Genomic DNA, 19,364 nt, shown 5'->3' on the forward strand with positions numbered 1-19,364 from the left:
TGGAGACGTTTCTGTACCCAGGCTGCCAACACTGCAGGCAGTTGCCACCTCCCACCCTCAGCCACACACTGCTGGCATAGAGATCTCACCCACAAACTTCAGGTAGGGAGTCTCAGGAACGTTTTCCACAGGGTACCACACCACAGCTCGACTGCCCTTTCTCCAGTGCAGCTGGAACAGCCAAAGGTGCCTGGTTTACATATTTACATTACTCTTTTCTGCCCAGGTTTTATTTCGAAGCAGCCTGACAGGGCTCAGCAAAGGTGCTGGTGCATCTCACACCACGGTTATTGTGACGGTTCCCAGCTGGGAAACACCAAAACCAGCACAGGTAGCGCTTTGGGGAGCTGGCAGGGGGATGTTTATTGTGTCCTACAGCTCCACATGCTGCTCTGAGCATTTTATATTCCCAAGAGCATCATCATCATCATCACCTTGCAGAGCAATTCAAAGCCCATCAGTGAGGCTGCAGCGATGGTGAGGGATGGGACACACACTAAAATTCAGTGACCACGCTGACATTTCACATTCCTTAAGGAAACCATTTTGAAAGCAGGAAAACAAATTCCTTTAATGAATTATCTCCACCAGCTTACGAAGCATAAGAGTGTGTCTTTGGAGGCTTAGCAGAGAGACACAAGAAATCTGACAGTGCTCAAGTACCCCCAAATGACCAGAGAGAAAATTTCAACTTCAATAATCCTAAAGGTCAGAAGCATTATTAAACATGACAGATGCCCTCACTGTTCAACACTAGAGGACATGGCTAAATTTATTCTATCTCCATTTTCTCCTGCTACATAAAACGCAGCTAATGTACAATTTGATACTTTCTCTTCTAAAAGCCAGAAATAACATTTTTTTTTTCTTCCCCCTCCACGTTTTCAAGCTGGCATGTAATGATTTATTTAGCAGTCAATTATCTCAGCACCAGGTGGAGGGAACAGGTTTACTTCGGGTAAGGAGGAGGAAACAAGACAGAAAAAAATGGGGAAAAAAGGCAAAAGGGGGTGAAGACTCTGCCTAAGCAAACTGCAAATATGGGCAAGTCAAATATACAGGGGGGTGTTAATGAACCCTGTGGTTCCTGTATCTGCAATCAATCCACTGCTACTAAAGGCGTTCTTATCTACAACTTGATAAGCCCCACATCCCTCCTGGTAGCACAGCATGGGAAAAGCAGTCGGGGTTACACTCCACAACTGGTACATTCTTGTTTTCCCTGTTTGCTCAACATCTGCCTTCACCCTCAGCTCCCAGTGGAACAAGGGGGTGGGTGTTGTGCTAATGAAACTTGTACCAGTTGTGCTTCCTGCTTCCCTCCTTACAAACACCAGGGAAAAGCAACACGACTGCACTCCTGCAACCCCAACACGGGATTCCACATCCAGCCCCATTCCTGTCCCGCTGCACTCCTTTAAAAACTCCCGTTTTTTTTTAAACACAGAAGTTGGCTCTCAAAATAAACCAGCTTTGCAGTGAATGGGAGCAATCTGGTGATGTGAAACGAGCTGACAGGGATCGTCAGCTCGGATTAAGGGCCTGTCTGCCCGGTCTCTCCCTCCGAGGGTGCACACACGGACACAGCCGGGATGCTCCAGCAGCTCCTGCTGGACACAGGGAAGGAGCTCCAGAGCTTTTCCTGGGGGTGAATCCTCAACAGCCTCCAGACAGCCCTTCCATTTTCGTGTGGCAACAAGCCAGCAAGGAAAATTCCGATTGCTGGGCCTGGGAATTGCCAAGTGGGGCAAAAACAAAGAGGGGAATCATATTAGGAAAGGGGAAAGGAGAGGGGAAGGAAGGGGGGAAAAAAGGGAAAGAGAGGGAAAGGAAGAGGGTAAAAAAAGGGAAAGAGGGAGGAAAGAAGGGGGGAAAAGGGAAAGGGGGAAAGGAAGGAGAGAAAAAATGGAAAGAGGGTGAAAGGAAGAGGGGAAAGAACAGGGAAACAGAAGACCACACCTCCCAAAACAAAAACCCAGTGGATTATTGTGGGGGGTGTTTTTTGTCTGTTTTTCTTTGTAGGGGTTTTTGTTTGTTTTTCTCTGTAGCCCCTAAGTTCTAAGGTCTGGATGCCAACTGCAAAGATCCAGGCCATATGGAAGGAAACGGAGCAAGAGCTGGATTTGAGCCCTAAAAAACATACCATATAGTCTTAACTTCCCAGCTGTTTAATCCCTCTTCTGAACAATGCTCCCATCTGTTTTAACCCTCCAAATACGAGCACTCTCTCTCCCCTTCCCAAAAGACAATGATGTAACTCGTGACATAACATTGCAGCTCTCTGTAGAAATTATTTGAGGTGCACGACACTATCAAAGCCACTCAAAAAAAAAAAAAAAAAAAAACCAAAAAAAACCCAAACCTCCAACCCCAAGCAAGTCACAAAAATGCTAAACATCCTTCAGTTGACAAGATAACGACACTGATGAAATTACAGATCTTTGCCAAGTCGGAATGCAGTGTCTCCACACAGCCCTGAGCACCTTGGGAATGCAAACCACGCTGGTTTAGCTGCCCCAGAATGGATGGTTTCTGCTCCTGCCTCCACAAGATATACCACCAAATAAAAAGAACGTTGCTCTATTTTTCAGCCCAGTCCAGTGAGACTCCAACAGCCATAAATCCAGAGAGCAGCCTCGTGGCTCTTCCTTCAGTCCTGAGCTCACCTGAGAGTCGTGGCAAATGCCCTGCTAATTTAACTGAGAGCAGCAAATCAACTCAGTGCTTAAAGAACAGCCTGTTAGACCCAAAATAATTTGTTTCTACACGTGTGTGATGAACCTCACTGTGAGCCACAGCTCAGTATCCGTGTGAGGATTCCAAGTGGCATCTGGCAATGGGAACCAAAGGAAACATCCAGAGGTAAAAAGGAAGGGAATTCTCAAAATGGATTCATATGCATCTGGAATTATTTCAATATGAAATGCCCAGCAAATCTTCTCTGCGCTGCTGACAAATCACCAGCTGAGGTAAATCCCAGATAATGAAACATTGTAAGGAAGGCTCTATTTAATAATTTAGCCCCTGTCAAGGAGTTTGTATTGATTCTTGTTTTCAGCACTGGGAGAGAATGTTATCTCCAGCCTTACGGCTCAATGACAGCATCAGTGAATTTAATCACTGTGCAGCTCCTGCCATGCAATCCTTAAACTGTCACCTCTGATTCTTCATCATTCCTCGCCACTTCCTTCAAAGCCCCCGTACCCACAACTTCCACACTAATCTCCCACCCCACATGTGCCCCTCTGTAATCACAGCAGCCTTTCAATCTGCTTCACATTAAGACATAAAAGCCAATCTCATTTGCAGGCTAAATTTTTTATTTTAAATAATTCAGCGCTCCTTCAAACGTCTCATTCGTCTGGCTCTTATTAGCAAGTCTGTTCCAGCCCTTTAGCAGCAAAATGAGCTGTGCTGAGGCAGGACTGAGCACACACTTCTAGAATCATGGAATCACAGAATGGTTGGGGTTGGAAAGGACCTCAAAGGCCATCCAGTGCCACCCCCCTGCCGTGGGCAGGGGCACCTTCCACTAGACAAGGTCGCTCCAAGCCCTGTCCAACCTGGCCTTGAAAAGGTTTAGCAAAGATTTGGAGGAGGAAAAAAAAAAAGAAAAAAGAAAAATCTTTCTGCCTTTTCTTGACTCTAGGAGGAGAAATGAATTTGGAGAAGCAAAAATCTATATTAATCAGCATTTTTTCCACAACCAAAAAGGAAAGGTCGTGCTGCCTCGTAACTGGCCAGGAAAAAATTTGCCACGAATTAATTCAGCTGCAGCTCAGGAACAGAACATCAATTCATCTGCAAACAGAACGAGGCTTTTAAATACATAAATGCTTGTGGCTACAGAAACCTCGCCCAGATATTTGCATTCAAACCCAGCAGCTCCTGTAAGAGCGCAGAGAATAACAGATGTAAATTTAACATGGTTGCTAAAATGCAAAGGCCTTACATGCAGGGGGAATGCAAAGGACAGGGAGCAGATACTGCATAATTGAGAAAAACAAATTTCTTTTGATTTTCTTTTTTTTCCTTCCCCCCACCTTCCTTCATTCCAGGTGAGATGCAGTACTTGCCATTTTACACTCCTTTGGATCAGAGTGGAATGATCCCACAGGCCCACCCAGACAAGGTCATTGTACACAGATTTTCTATTACAGGGCACTGGCGGCGTTTCACAACTGTCTTTTTATGCACTTCTGCCTTTCCATCCAGACTATAAATTGTTACAAGGCCCTGGGGCAATCCAGCTGTGTACTCCATTCAAATCAGGCTTCAAGGAGAAAGCTCCACAGTCAAGATGCTTCAGTCAAATAAACACACGGGCACAAAGGGCAGCGGCATCACAATTAATAATGTTTCGCTTTTGTACGGCAAATTCGGCGTTTTTCTGCCTCCAAGTTCCTCTCTGATGCTCAGATTCAAAGTGGGGCCCATTAGCATTTGAAATGTGACATCGAATTAAGGATGAATATGAGAAAGCAGGAGCGTGCTCCTGAAATCCATCTGCTGGTTTGGGCTCTGGTTCTCTCTGGAAAACAGGAAAACCTTTGAAAAAGGCGGTTTGGACTTCATTTCTCCGAGCTGGAAATTCAGCCCAAGAAAGGTTTAAACGTCAGGATTAGAGGGCGGATTTGCAGGATCTGTTTTATTTGTATAAATTAGCTCAAAGCACAGTCAGAGCCGTCCTGTTGTTCCCAGAGCTGTCAGTGATCACCCCGTGGTTTTATTGTTCCTGTTTCCTTTGCTTCTCCCTTCAACCTCTACTTGTTATCCCAGAGAAAGCGCTTATAAACTTCCTGGATGGCAGTTCCCCACTCCCTTTCGTTTTGGATGTGTCTTTTTTTCCCCCCTTTCAGATTAGAAGTTAAGCTGGAACTGCCTTGGTTTCAGGAGATTATTCAGCACTTCACACTCATACCTGTAACGCTGCAGGATCAGCCACGTTTTCAAACCTCCCAACTCCTCCTTGGGCTGGAAGTCCAGACTTAGGCAAGTTCCACACTGTGCTTTTTGTTCCTTTCTCCCAAAACACTGATATTCAGTCATCTCATTTTCCTGCTGATCTCTGCATGCAGATAAACCCATCTCCACCAGCCCTGGCTCTGAACCACTTTTGATATTTAAATTGAGACGTGTAATCAAAGCTGGGTACGCCGGGGTTTAGATGCACTACATAATTAATATATTCCTATCTGAAATGCAATTACTGCTGTTGCATCATATATTTAAGCCAGCAGCTGGCTATTTAAGGTGAGGAGAACGGTTTTGTTGGGATATTATCATTGACAGCACTTCACCAGGACAGGGTTTGGCCAGTGACAGACAGTCCCTGCCCGCAGCAGCAGGTTCACAGAATTTCCATGTTAAATTAAATATATCCTTAAAGAACTCCTCAAACACCTCCCCCGTGCCTCTCTGGTGGGGCCACTGAGCACAAATGGCAAATTATCCAAGCTGCTTTTCCCTCTGTGCCCCCAACATCCCAGTCCTGCAGCCTTGCCTCATTCCCTGCCTCCTGCTTCCCAGCCTGCAGCTTCCTTCCAGGTCAGTGGGGTCCAAAGCAAAGGAGCATCAGAACCACCCCAGTGACCACTGTGCACACATTTGAACTGAACTGCTGCACGTTAATTGGGTTTTTCCTCATCCAAGTCAGTCAGCTCAGTTTTAATCGTGTATTTTCATCATCTGGAAGTAACCACAATCAACATTTTAATTAAGATAAAGAGAACGGACTGAGTTTTAGGACTTGCTAACCATTAACAAAGAGATAAAGGGAAACTTCAGTGTTTATAATACACTGATTGTAATGCAAAGAATCTGTCAAGGCTTAAACTACAAAAGGAAACCATTAAATACCACTCTTTAATAAAAAAACCTTATAGCTATGAAACAATATCCTGAGGCCCAAGAGAATAAAAACCTGTTTCTTCCAGTGGCTTGATCCAAAAAAAAAATATTGCAATGAAACCTTCCAGTTTCAAAACATGGCATTGTTCAGTTAAAAAAGGGGGGAAAAAAGCACTTGTTTTGGTTTTGAGGGGTGGAAGGAGGCAGCACAAAGCACTGATGTGTGAGTGATAAACACGACCAGCACAGCAGATCCTTCGCTATTTCCTCCAGAAATTCCAGATCCATTTCTTCTGCCAGGAACTCGGGAGATCAAAGTGATTTTGGCCAGGTTTGATTTATTCTTAGCAGAGCTCAGCCTGCAATGGAGAGCCCACAATGACAGGATAAAATAACTGGTTTAAATCCAGGCCCAGCTCTGAAGGGCTCCACGGACTGAGTGGAGATTGTATCAATTCTGGAAAAATTAGCACTGAGGGGAGGGGGTGGGGGGAAGTGAAGCAGCATTTGATTCCCTGTTAGTTATTTCAGGATTATTAACAGCTCAAAGTGCAGGTCTGCAGACAATTCACCCCTGTTCGCTTCCTCTCCACTGCCAGCTACAACATGACTCAGTCATCGCTCTCCCGCCACGCGTGCTTTGATCAAGGTATTTGTAGCACCAAAGAGTATTTAAGGAATACTTCAGGAAGGCTGCAGATTTTTTTAAAGATGTTTTTGACTCGTGCCAAATTACAGCGAACAAAAAGCACGCTGCCACAACTTCCTGATGAGCAGGAAATTTGCATTTCTGACAGCAGCGGGTCGGCCGTGGGAACAACTGCATTGTTAAAAAATGCACTGGTTTCATTGCAGAACGGAGGGAAAAGCAGCAGATTGACATCCAGGAGACAACTCCTGATGTAAACAACCTGAACGTTTTCTCACAGAAGAAAAAAAAAAGGCAAAAAAAAACAATCAGAGAAACTTATGTTTTTTTAATGCACCGAAGCATTAACTGCTTTCATTTTATTGACTCGCCCATGTAATTTAAATCCCAAAGCTGTGAGATTGTTCTGGAACAACAAAAAATCCTGCAGTAAGCAAACCCTGAACCACATGTTAATGATCCCAGTTCTGCTGCTCTACCAAACACCATTTCCCTTCCATTTGCTCAGCAGTCAATGTCAAGGAAGCATCAAAGGCACATTACTGGGCCCTCTCCCAGGCTTTATCCACACCTTGCAGCTTCCCAGTTACATTTTGCTGTTTCTTATTTCTGAAACCAGTATTTTTCAACTATCTGACACCATAAGCTGGATGACACGGGCTTAGGTTAGGGAAAGAAGTGCTTCCCAAGGCAAAAACAAGGTTAGAAAAGCTGCTCTAAAGCTCATCAGGACCTTGTATAGTCCAGATTTACAGGAGACCACTTGAACTCAACCACTCCTTCAGCTGCCCCATGGAGGAGGGAGAGCACATCCTACAACTGGCAGCAAATACTGAGTCCCAGCAACGAGAGAAGGAACTGATAAACCAATCAAAACACGTAAGGCAAGAAAGCAACCACAGATTTAAGCGTTGCCTGACCACAGTTTTGTTCCTAATCAAAGTCCTTAAGAATAATCTGGCCTTGAATCCTGAAAGAGGATAGTATTAACCCAGAGAAAATGAATTAGCACTAAAGAGAGATTAATAAAATGTTCTGGGACACAGACAGCACAAACCCCAATCAGTAGGGAAGAAATAATCTAGTAACTTCTTGGTTGCTTTTTATTTTAAATACAGACAATTATCTCATACTCTTCTGGCAGGTTATGGCAATTCCACTTTTAAAGTGTATCAATAATTCAAAACTGTGAAGTGAAGCAAACAAAGAAAAGGTATTTATGGCATATTACACTTTTCACGTGACTTGCCACCCCAACGTTTTCCATAAGGAGAAGAGAAAGCAGTTGTGCTTCCAAGAGTCAACATTCACAAACATTTCAGTAGTTAAGGAAAAAATAAACCGGCAAGTTTCCAGCACAGTTAAGGTGGATTGATCAAATCATCTCACAGCTCCTCACATGGCCAACCTCAAGGCATCATTTGGGGTTTTTTTGACTCAAAGAGACAGATCCAGAAAGCTGGTTGTGCTCCTCCAGCTGCCCTGAGTGCTTGGGAACCACATCTGCTGCTCCTCCTGCCCTGTCCTAAAACAACAACTAATACAACTCAGAGGGAAAAGCCAATCTCTGCAACACAGGATGGCAACAGAGACAGATTAAAGAGAAATTAGCAGTCAGTGAAGCTCCCTCATCGAGGATTTTAGGGCCTTTGGTGAAGTGGAATTCTTCCTCAGGAAAGGGAAAGAGTTACTCCTCTAATATAATTTTTAATAGAGCTGATTCATCTTAATGTCAAGAGAAACTTGTGATGGAAGGATAAACTAATGCATCAAACCACACCACTCCACCTGCCAGAACTGCAAAGAAAAACAATTACAGCCTTCTCCAAGACACAAGGTTGAAACACTGAAATACAACTGCTCTGGAACTGTTTACAACATCTGCTGCTGGAGCTGTGTGACTTCATCAGGTTATGAGTTATCTGGAACACTCGACTGGAATAAACTGCCAAACTTCACAGAACCAGTTTCTAGTTCTGGAATAAAAATAAAATCACATCTAATTATTATTATCTAAGATATTACTGTGAAAAGCAAGTTAAACCTCAGTTTACTTCAAGAATGGAGCTGAATGGTACTCCAGTCTCATCCCCAAAATGATCCTCAGGACAGTACAACAAGTGCTGTGTCATTTTTAACTGACTGCTCTTCTTATTTTTAAATTTTTTACATCCTTTGGTTCTAAAACACCACCCTCAACTGCTGGCACCTGAACTGCACCCAGAACCACAGGAAGGACAGGCTCAGACTCAAACAGTCAGCCACAAAACTTTTATTTTCTGACAACCAGCCCAATAATGTGTTTAATTAGTAGGCGACATTTCAAAGCTGTTGACTTGAACTTCTCTGCTTCACTTGACATATTTAGCTGAAGGCAAAACAAGACTGTTTTCCTGTTGGTATCTCACACTAGAAGAGGAATCAAGTGTCCTTTCCACTGTACATCTTTCCTTTCCCCCAACAGTAAAATCAAGAGTCACACACACTGGAGATTCAGTTTTGCTTTTATCACTGTCAAGAGCATTTTTGCTATTTTTATGAGTTTATGCATTATGTCAGTAAGAAAAAAAACCTAACAGAGACAATAACAGAACTCTGAGCAAGCAAAAATAAACATGAAACAGGGACACTGTTTCCAGGTCAAAAATTACTCAAAATTGCCAGCAAACCTCAGGCTAAGTCCTTTGCCTGTTGAGAACATGAGTAAAGAGAAACTACTCCAGAAAGAAGGTGAAGGTACTGAAACACACTGCAACACACTTCCCATAGTTCTGCAAACAGCTTCAGCTTGTGGTACAAAAGCCCAAGGCAGACAAGAGAAGCTTCAGCTTTTGTTGTTAATTATCCTGACCAATTAATGCAACTCGGCAGCAACTCATGGCCCAGAAGGGCAACTCTGCCCCTGGAACTCCAGGGGGACACAAAAGCACCTGCTGATGTGCAGGAGTGGGACAAGTGTGGGCTTAACCTGGGAACTACAAATGCAACAGCTCCTTAGAGAAACAAAGAGGGGGAGGGAAGAGAGAACAAACCAAATCACGGCCACAGGACATCAACACTGAGCAAAGTTCACACCCAGCAGGTGAAAAGGAACATCTTGAACCTCCTCCTGTGTGCAAATTCAGACCCGAAGGGGCAAACCACAACTCTGATTTGTTCTCACACAGGCCCCTGACTCTGCAGGCTCAAAGAATAGAGTGATGAAGTGTTCTTGAATGTTATTTTGTGTTTTTCCCAATCCATCTGGTCACCTGTCTCAGGAGGGAAAGGTTTATCCAGAAGGAGCTACCACAGGCTAAGAAATATCAGCACCTCACAGGTGACTGGGGCAGGGAAAAGGAGATGTGAAAATGTTCCTTACCAGTTTGAAGTCTTGAATGCTGCAGATGAAATAGGGGGTGTTCGGCCGGCGGCTTTCGATGTAAACGCAATCTTGAAAGAAACAAGATGTTAAAAAAAATCATTGGAAATTAACTTCCGCACCTCCAAGAAAGAGCATAAAAACAGGATAAAACTGAAACACAGAGTAAGGTTCCAAAGAACCACCGTTTCATTTGCATAACGTGTTAATTCATTCCGAGCGTGCTCTAAGAATAGAAACTATTTATGGTGATAAATAAGGGAATTAACCGCACAAAAATTAACTTTGATTTGAATTAGACATTTTGCTGGGAAAAAACACCCAAAAAAAAACCACAAAAAGAAAGTCATTTAAAGCCCACTCTGGATTGAGTTAATAACAATGACCAGGTCACAGCCTGTGAACCAGATCAAAATAAGAGAGGGAACTAATCAGATCTGGTGTGGTCAGTTTGCCATTAAAAACCCGGCACTAACATATTTTCCTCTTCTAATTGTGAAGAAAACCAAGGCAACCAATCCCAGCTGAAACCCGGCAAAGTAAATTAGATTTACCTCAGGGAAGGCCTGGGCTTTCTCCACTTACATTTGACATGACAGAAACACAGTAATTATTTTTGTTTGCTTTTGACAACTGGACCCTCCGAGGTTGCTGTAACATAAGGGCTGTTGTATTAAAAACAGGCTCGGCAATAACTACAACAAAAGCAGTGCCTTTGGAATAGAATTACTGCAGGGATGGGAACCAAGTGCCTGATTAATGATAATGACCTTAGAAATCAGAAAACTCGCACAAAGCCCGCTGAACAACAAAGATGCTGCTCCCAGAGCCAAGCAAGTATCTAAGGACAGTCACTGTGTCCCTTCTGATATACATTTAAATAAATGATATTCAAACCACAGAAGATACAAAAAGGCACCATTATCCTGTGAATGGGTTTCCATGATTTTTTTTTTACATTTCTGCAGAAAAACCTCCAAGTCTCAGAGTGGAAGCCAAACAAATATCAAGGGACAGTCATTGTGTCCCTTTTGATATACATTTAAATAAATAATATTCAAACCACAGAATATACAAAAACCACCATTATCCCATGAATGGGTTTCCATGAATTTTTTTTTATATATATTTCTACAGAAAAACTCCAAAATCTCAGAGTTTTATAACACCCTGCTGCAGTTTGATTCAATGCAGCTTTATTGGGGAGCTGTGGCAATTTAACCACATCAAAGTGCTCCTGCAGCCTTGTGTTATCCCTTGGACTTCCTTTTAGACAAACCTCCACTCCCTCAAACTGCTCAGCATCCCATCTATTTCCATCCTGTCCCACCTCTGGTTTGCTGCAAGTTTTTCAGGAGTCACTTCATGAAAAGCTGCGAGATTCCAGATATGGAAAACACCACAACTTCCAAGGTTTAGGTTTATTTTTTTTCCCCCCTCCCCTTAATCTCTCAGTTTTGCAAGGCTCATTTCCAGAGTGTGTTATCACACAGCAGGCAGAACAAACAGCTGAACATCCCTGTGAAATGTCTGGCACAAAAAAATAAAATCAGGGAATGTGGCATCTCCTATGGATAAAGCCTCTCTCTGCACTGCATTTAAGGGAGGCTCTGCTGGCTGCCTGCCAAGCCCTAAAACAACGATGACACCCAGTTAAGACATCTCCGAAGCAACAGAGGCCACACAGATAAAGAAACAAGTTTATCCAGGTGCAAAGCAATGTCCTGAATGATAGCAACTGGAAAAATGTCCCCCCTAAGAAAGGAGAACACTGATGGATGCATTCACATGATCCATCAAAATTCAATTCCTTCCATTTACCAGAAATCCAAACAGCTTCCAAGTGGACCCAAGAAAAGGGCTTTCTTAATGCAACAAATCTGCGTAAATCAGATTTATTTACCAGCCCCATCCTCCCCCTCAGCACACTGCAAGGTGCTATTTCACCCTTCTTTTTTTCCCCACTGTCCATGTACTTCTGGCACAATCTCAGCTCCGTGTGACTGCACAGAACTTCTGCATAGACTCAAGACAACTTCAGTCAAAGACAATTTGATTTATTCTACTGAAGGACAGCTGTCCTCACATCATCCTGCATTTACCAGGAGACAAGAGCAAGCAACCCCCCACGGGAAATGTGTGTGCTGCAAATCCACACTGCAGCTTTCTCCAGGGCAGGATCACATCCAAGGGCCACCGTGGACAAGTCAAACACCCGACGTGTTGCGCCACAGAGAGTTCACTGCTGACAAACCAGCAAAGGCACCAACAGAGAAATAATCGATTAAAAAAATAAAAATAAAAGGGCTTTCCATAACCTTTGCCACCGCAGTGGCAAAGCAGAGTAAAGAATAAAGTTCCCTGCACTGCTGTTGGGTTCACTGCCTGTCTCCAGCCCTGCTTACTTTCCTATTCCGTGTAAAGCGTCCCACTGGAGATGAGGCATTTCTCTGACACATGGCACGGAGTCATTATGCCTTTGGGCTCGTGATATTCACCAGATGTGCCCTAGTTCTGAAGGGTTACATTAATATTCCCACACTAAAAGCTGCTTTTAAAATCAGAGCTTCAATAGATGGACATAAAGATATTTTTTTTGGGGGGAAAAACCCCAACCACCTCAATTTTCTGAACCTTTCACAGCTGAAGCGTGGTGGGTTTTTGTAGGAACCATCTTCACAGTTAGAATCCTTTTATGTTTCACCTAATGAGTCAACACTTGCATCATCCAAGAAACAAAGCCTTAGGCTCCCTGCACAGCACCACACTTCCACAGGGAAGATATTCCTTGAAAGTCATCGTCAAGGAATTGTCTCCAATCCCCTGTCATGGGTTTCAAGAGCCACAAGCTCAGCCTTCGCAGTGTAGCTGTGAGCAAGCAGAGCTCCAACACAGCACTCCAGCTTTGACACCCCACGATTTTATTTGGATTCTTTCCCTCCTTTTGCTTTCCTTCAGATATTTTATGTTGGAGGTTCTGAAAAATCACATGCCAGATGCATCTGCTCCTAGGTAATAAGTGACAGGACAAGAGGAAAGAGCTTCAGGCTGTGTCAGGAGAGGGTCAGGTTGGACATCAGGAGGAATTTCCTCATGGAAAGGGTGGTCAGGCCTTGGAAGGGGCTGCCCAGGGAGGTTTGGAGTCCCCACCCCTGGAGGTGTCCGAGGAGTGACTGGCAGTGGCACTGAGTGCTCTGGGCTGGGGGACAAGGTGGGGATGGGACACAGGGTGGACTTAGTGATACTTGGAGGTCTTTTCCAACCTAAATTATTCTGTGATCTATCAGGAATGGAAAGGGAGGGAGACACTCTTTGCATGTCTGTACATACTGTGTACAAATCCTGAATACAGGTTGTGGGACTGGCAAATAATTGAAGGGTATTTACATCCCAGAATTAAAGACTATTCACATTCCTGCATTAAAAGGCTGAGTGATCCCAGTGCCCTCTTCCAGCCAGTGAAGAATCCTGACCGGGCAATTCTGTTCTCCAGAAATGCCTCTGCCTGAGCCAAAACCAGTGGGAAGTCCAAGGCATTACAGGGGTCTCAGGTGCTTAAATTTAAATGCCACAACCCTTCCCCAGCACCCCGGAGCCGCTCAATGTGATTAGGGGTGGCACATTAGCCCTTACAGATCGTTAATAACCAAGCGGTACCTCTCAGACGATCAAAAGAAATCGATACCTGCAACAATCAGTGACTCCTAAACGCCTGAAAACCCGAACACGGAAGGGGGGGAGAGGGTGGAAAATCGCCAAAGCCAAAAGAAAGGCGAGTGATGGAAACAAAACCTCCCCCAAGTGCAGGGAGAGGTTTGGCACGATGGTTTTTAAGTGACAAAGGGCACCGGGAACGCCAAAGCACCAGGACAGCGTTCCCACCCATAGGTGAGGGAGCTGCAGAGCCCCCTCTCTCTCTCCTTTCCCCCCCATATGGCTGACAACAAACAAATTGCTGGTCTGATCTTTCCGTGTCACCTCCAGCCGAGCGGATTCCGAGCGGTTCCTTTTCGGGGAGCAGCCAGAGCTGCAGCCCCGCTCGGCAATAAATGGCTCAGCCAATTTACTGCCGCTCGTTTGAAGCCCGCAGGAGTATTCCCAGTGCCCGGGCTATAGTTCCTTCTTATTTGGCAAATGATTTTATTATAAACTGGTATCATAGTGAATCCATTTTCTTTAAGGGTTTTTTTTTTTTTTGCTGCTGTTTAATGGACTGTCAGTATAATTTAGATTTCATCTATTTAAACTCATTCAAGCCTGGCTCCTGATTGTACAATAAATGGAACATATTTCTATTCAACAAAATTAATGACAGCTAATTGTACTCTGCAGTTCCCAATTTCATAAAAGCAACTGTTCTGCAGCTCAGGCCCCCAGCTCCAGCATTTCCCACACCAATTATTTTCCTGCACTTTTCAAGCATGTCCACAACACTGCACAGTTCTCCTTGTAAGATGCATTCAGACATACTTCATTAACAACCCTGAGACAAAGCAAAATGTCCTTACAGAAAGTTGTTACCAAAAAAAAAAAAAAAAAAAGCCACACTGAAAGCAAAGGCACTGTGGGTGCTGAGCCCCTGCAAGGGGATCCTCCTGGCCTTGGAATTGTCTTTTCTGTTTCAATTAAACACATGAAAAGGGAGGATGGGTGGGAATAAGAATCCAGGCTGCTAAAAAAATTATTAATTAAATAACCAATTAGCCTAAGAGCTCCTCCTTTAGCAACAGATAAGCTTTACTGCACACACACACCCCATTTCAAACAGTCTTTTTCTGGGCTTTTAAGGCAGCAAACTCTTGCTGGAGGTGCCACATTTGCTCCCAGTGCTTCTCAGTGGTATTTCACAGACACCCACAGAGCCACCTGTCTCCCAAACCTCATCTGGCTGCGTTTCCACAGCTCTGTGGAACTTCACTCATTTCCAAACGTGGGAGACACAAAAGACAAGCAGCCCCACAAAGGTCTCCCTCACATCACCACGTGACCTCACGTTATTTACACAGCCTGAACTTCCTTTTCTATTAAATTTTAAAAAAAAAAAAAATCCCTAATGTGCAATCTCCAACTCGCTTGGACAATGGCTACAGGTAATTACTCTGAGACCTTAAATAAAAATAATGCAGGGATTATAATAAAAGCTTTAAAAGCCCACGGGAAAAATCGTCACGTTCTACAGGACCATCAAGTGATCTTCCCCAGCGTCTCTGAGTGGGGAATGGGCTGGGCCAACACACAAAAATGTGGGGAGATCAAAGGATCACGACTGGGGAGTTACAGGATCTTTCTTCCCATTCACTTGTACTTCCCAGGTTTTGGCAATGACTCACTGGGGACACTGGGAGAATGGAACAGCCAGCAGCTGGCCCGTGAAGCTGCACTTGATGTAAAAACCATCGTCTTTACGTGGTTTTAAGGAGTTCTTGCACAGTCCACGCAGGACTGCAACCAGAGAAAACAGGCACACCACGAGAGCTTGGAAAACCCTTCCATTCCCAAACCCAAAATGGGTGCTTAACTTCCCTCCCTCAGCTGCCCTTTGGATAATCCAAGTGTAACACACTCCAGCACCTCATCAGAACAGGGATGGGCTTTATTTGTGCAGAGAAAAAATAACCCCAGCCGTTACTATTTCCCATCACTGACCCCAGCACTTCGTCTCCCTGATCAGACAGAGAGTAATCCATTTTCTAAGCTGCTGGTGCAGCCCTGAACAGAAACGTGGTGTTCAGAGGAGGGAAATTAAATGTGTCACCTGAGTGAGGATGATTTTCACAGAATGCTCCATTTCAAACAGTGCAGCCTGTGGAGATGCAAATATTGACACTGCTGTCGGGGGAGCTCACGTGAGAACCTCCCTGGTACCTGCTAACCTGACCCTTGCCTGCCTGCAAACAGCTGGCAGCACTGAAAAAATGATCTTTATTTTTTTCCAAAAGCAACCTGTATTTTCCCCAAATGAAAACCTCTTTTCCTGTTGTTCAAATCTGTAAGCAGTTCTAAGCAGCCTTTTCATACAGAACCAACCAGGGCAGCAGCTCTAAAGTTGATCTTACTGGAGAAGTGTTGTTTGTTTTAACACTGGTATGTCAACTTTATCCCTTCATTTTAAAGTATAATATTAATATATATAAAAAATATACACATAATTTTGTGTAATGTTATAATATTGATCTCTAATAGTACAAAAGCTCCCTGTTGGGTCAGCCTTGGTGAGGCCACGTGCCCAGCCCTGGGCAGAGCCACCTCCTCAGTGCTGCTCTCCATGATTTCATACACAAAGGCCAAACAAAGCCAGAGGAATCCATTTGCCAGATCAACCTTGATCTGCACTTAAGGCTCCATCTGTCAGGCACCAGCAGCTGCCCATGGACAGAGCAGTGCAAGAGTAAATGTGGACTCGGTAAATGCATCTCCTTTTTTTATCCAGCCTGGCTCATGTTCATTGTTTATCCCAACAAACAGCACACACAGAAAGCCAGTTACACGCATTAAGCAGTCCATGTTCTCTGCCACAGAGCCTTAATTACTGTCTCTGCTTAATATTATTCACTTGCTCCCTTTAAGAACCACACTTCTTCCAACTCTCAAATGCTGGGAATCAAAACTAATTACAAGCCCTGTGATATCCCCGAGTACAGAACAGAACCAGCCCCAGTTTCAGCTGCAGACAAACAGGCTGTTCCTCCACACTGTTCTCCACAGACTTCAATCAGCTTCAAAGAAAACCCTTCTGGGATGTTTTCATGCATTCTGTTAACCCTCCTGACATGATTTAAGACTCACCTACTAATCCAGGCCTTTTCTTTCATTTTTTTCCCCCCTCTTCTCTTAATTACCTGAGGAGGAATGGGTAAAGAATGCATTTGTTTCCATTGAAACAAAAGTCTTAATGTTCTCTAAAAAAAAAAAAGATTGCTAGATTTCCTCACCACTATTCACAGATGCAGAAGGGTTGAAAACAGTGGTGGAAGTGTGAAAAATAAGGGAGCTTTTACAACCACATTAAGCAGCAAAGCTCCCGAGGTTACTCCTCTTCAGAGGAGCTGAAAGTCTGTCACTGAACTATTGCAGTGATCTACTGGCACAATGGTAACAGACTCCCAAAGGAAAAGGAAAACACACCGTGTTGGAACACACTCCTTCCAACTGTGGAGCTCCTGAAGGAACAGGAGACCACACGAGGACAGCACAAACCTCTGTGACAAACCTGGTCGGCCCACACACAACACTCACAACAAACAAGGGGGGTGGCCCAGGACCTCCTAAAATTCAAATGTACAGCTGAAATAATCATTTCCTTGCGTTTCTTCCTCCTGCCCAAGCGCCTGATTCAAACTTCTACTTCCCAGAGAACAATTAACTGTCCTGTTCATATTCGAGGTGTTTCTAGGTTGACTTCTGGCATGGCCCCCTTCTGCAGCTGACCCAGTTGACAGAAAGAAGAGGAGCCTCCAGAAGAATGACAAAACATGGGCCAGTGTCAAATACAAGCCAAGCACTGCCAGAGCAGGAGTTTTTCAGTCTCATTCAGCCCAGATCCCGATATACCAATTATTGAACATATAAGCAGAGGGAGGAATAACTTCGGTTTGGTTCTTGGTTTTATGTTTTTATAAAGCTCGTGGATCAAAACAACCAATTTCAGCAATTTCCTCCATTACAACAATACAAAACACCATCAGAGTTTTAATAAAGGGAATATTTAACATTTAACAGCCTAAAACATCTCTACATGGCAAAGGAATTCATTCCTGGTTTTCAGATATTAGGCCACATGTCCCAGGATACACAGAGAGAGTGGGAGGTGTCTCTGCCCAGGGCAGGGGGCTGGAATGGGATGATCCTTAAGGTCCCTTCCAACCCAAACCATCCTGTGATTTTATCTGATGACAAAGCTAATTCTGCCTCTTTGCCCTGCACTGTATCAAGCTGCACCTTCCACATCTAACCCCCTGCACCTCTTCTTCCAGCTCCACACGGACCCTAAAACTCCACAACAACGAGGCTCTCCCATCAGCTCCTCCAAGCAGTCTGCTGGAAAAGCAGAGCGGTGCCTGAGATCATTTCACCTTGTGTCACCTCACGCTGATTCCTCTTGCTGAGGTGCTGTTTATATAGCTACTGATGTCACTGCAGAAACAGATCCTCAGAAATCCTTCTAATTCCTGCAGATCCTTTTAAATGTTTCTGCGTAGGCGAAGCAAACAATACTGTCCTCATCTGCAGGTGGCACAAAGTCACCTGGTTCTGCTGCAGCTCCAAATCAGTTCAGACTTCCACCCAACAGCCCAGCATTGGAGGTGCCACCACAGTGACACACTACAGCAATCTGCTCAAGGAACAACACCCTCAGTTTTAAATTCTGTGACTTTAATCTAAAACTGTCCCTTCCTGAGGTGTTCAACAGGCTGAGGGTAAGGAAGGTGTTCAGAAGCTCAAAGAACAAGACAATCGTTATCCACAGAACCAGCTGCTATTCTGATGCAGGATATGTACTTTTTATGGCATCTTATGAAATAAGAGCGGTTTATTGGGCTACTGAAAAGGAAATCTCCATGTCCAGTGACAGGTTGAAGACACACAAGAAAAATACCTCCATATGTCAGGTTCTTCCAAGACTTTAAGCTTGTTGTTTGCCCTCATGAAGAGGGAGGGGAAAGGAGGTTCCCTGGAACTGAAATTTTAGGAATTTAAAGTTCCTGCCAGTGCTGTTTCCTATCACTTGGCTCCAAGTCATGCCCTTAACCAGGTATCAAAAGCAGCACCTCTGCAAAAGCCACTCAACAGTGTTTGGAACAACGTGACCCTTGGAGAAAGGCTGGAAAGCTGCTCCAAGAGCACCTTCCTACCTCGTGCTAAGGCCTGAATACATACTGTGCAAGCAAAACCAATGTGCCAGCAGTCATTTCGACAAAAGCAAGGTTACAACTGTGTGGGGAAAACAAAACAAAACAAAACAGGAAAACCCCCCAGCTTAGATTTGGAAGGAAATGGGAGGGAGGGTGTGGAAGCTGAGGGGACAGATGGGGAACTGGGCCAATGAGCTTTTAGGATAGGTCTGTGTGTGATTGCCAGCAAAGCAGAGAAGATTAATTGCATAGTGTTGTCTAAGCCCTGCCCGGTTCTTTTTAATACCTTGTTTAAAGCTATGCATGAATTCATTATATCTATGCAAATTACTAAGAGCAGTATTTATACAGTAACAATATAGTGCCACCTTTCACTGGAAAAAAAATTCCAATTATCTTGATTATGTATTTATTTACAGTTTATTTGCTATTACTCCCATACAGCTGCTGAGCTCAGCACAGGGGGGGAAAAAAAAAAAGCTGTATTAAGTGCTGGATTAAGCACTGTACAGCAACAGGGTAAACACTGAACGAGATTTTAACCAAGGACTTCACAGGAGGAAAATGCAGACCTTTAACTTTCATCCATATCAGATAAGAGTATTTAAGGGAAAGAATCAAATGACTGGAAAGGATTTCCTTGCCTTAAAGC

At 44.1% G+C, this 19,364-nt stretch overlaps 1 protein-coding gene across 4 annotated transcripts in view; it reads right to left on the reverse strand.

Moving 5' to 3' along the window:
- The window catches only part of RERE (arginine-glutamic acid dipeptide repeats), a 192,125-nt gene that overhangs the window by 108,230 nt on the left and 64,531 nt on the right, over positions 1–19,364 (reverse strand). For all 4 annotated transcript variants that reach the window (XM_050322215.1, XM_050322216.1, XM_050322218.1 and 1 more), the window contains one exon: positions 9,861–9,931. In XM_050322215.1, the coding sequence (XP_050178172.1) occupies positions 9,861–9,931 (71 nt within the window). The remainder of the gene's footprint in view (positions 1–9,860; positions 9,932–19,364) is intronic.

Source organism: Myiozetetes cayanensis, unplaced genomic scaffold (assembly GCF_022539395.1).
Source record: "Myiozetetes cayanensis isolate MyiCay16 unplaced genomic scaffold, myiCay2020 scf28, whole genome shotgun sequence".
Taxonomy (NCBI): Eukaryota; Metazoa; Chordata; class Aves; order Passeriformes; family Tyrannidae; genus Myiozetetes; species Myiozetetes cayanensis.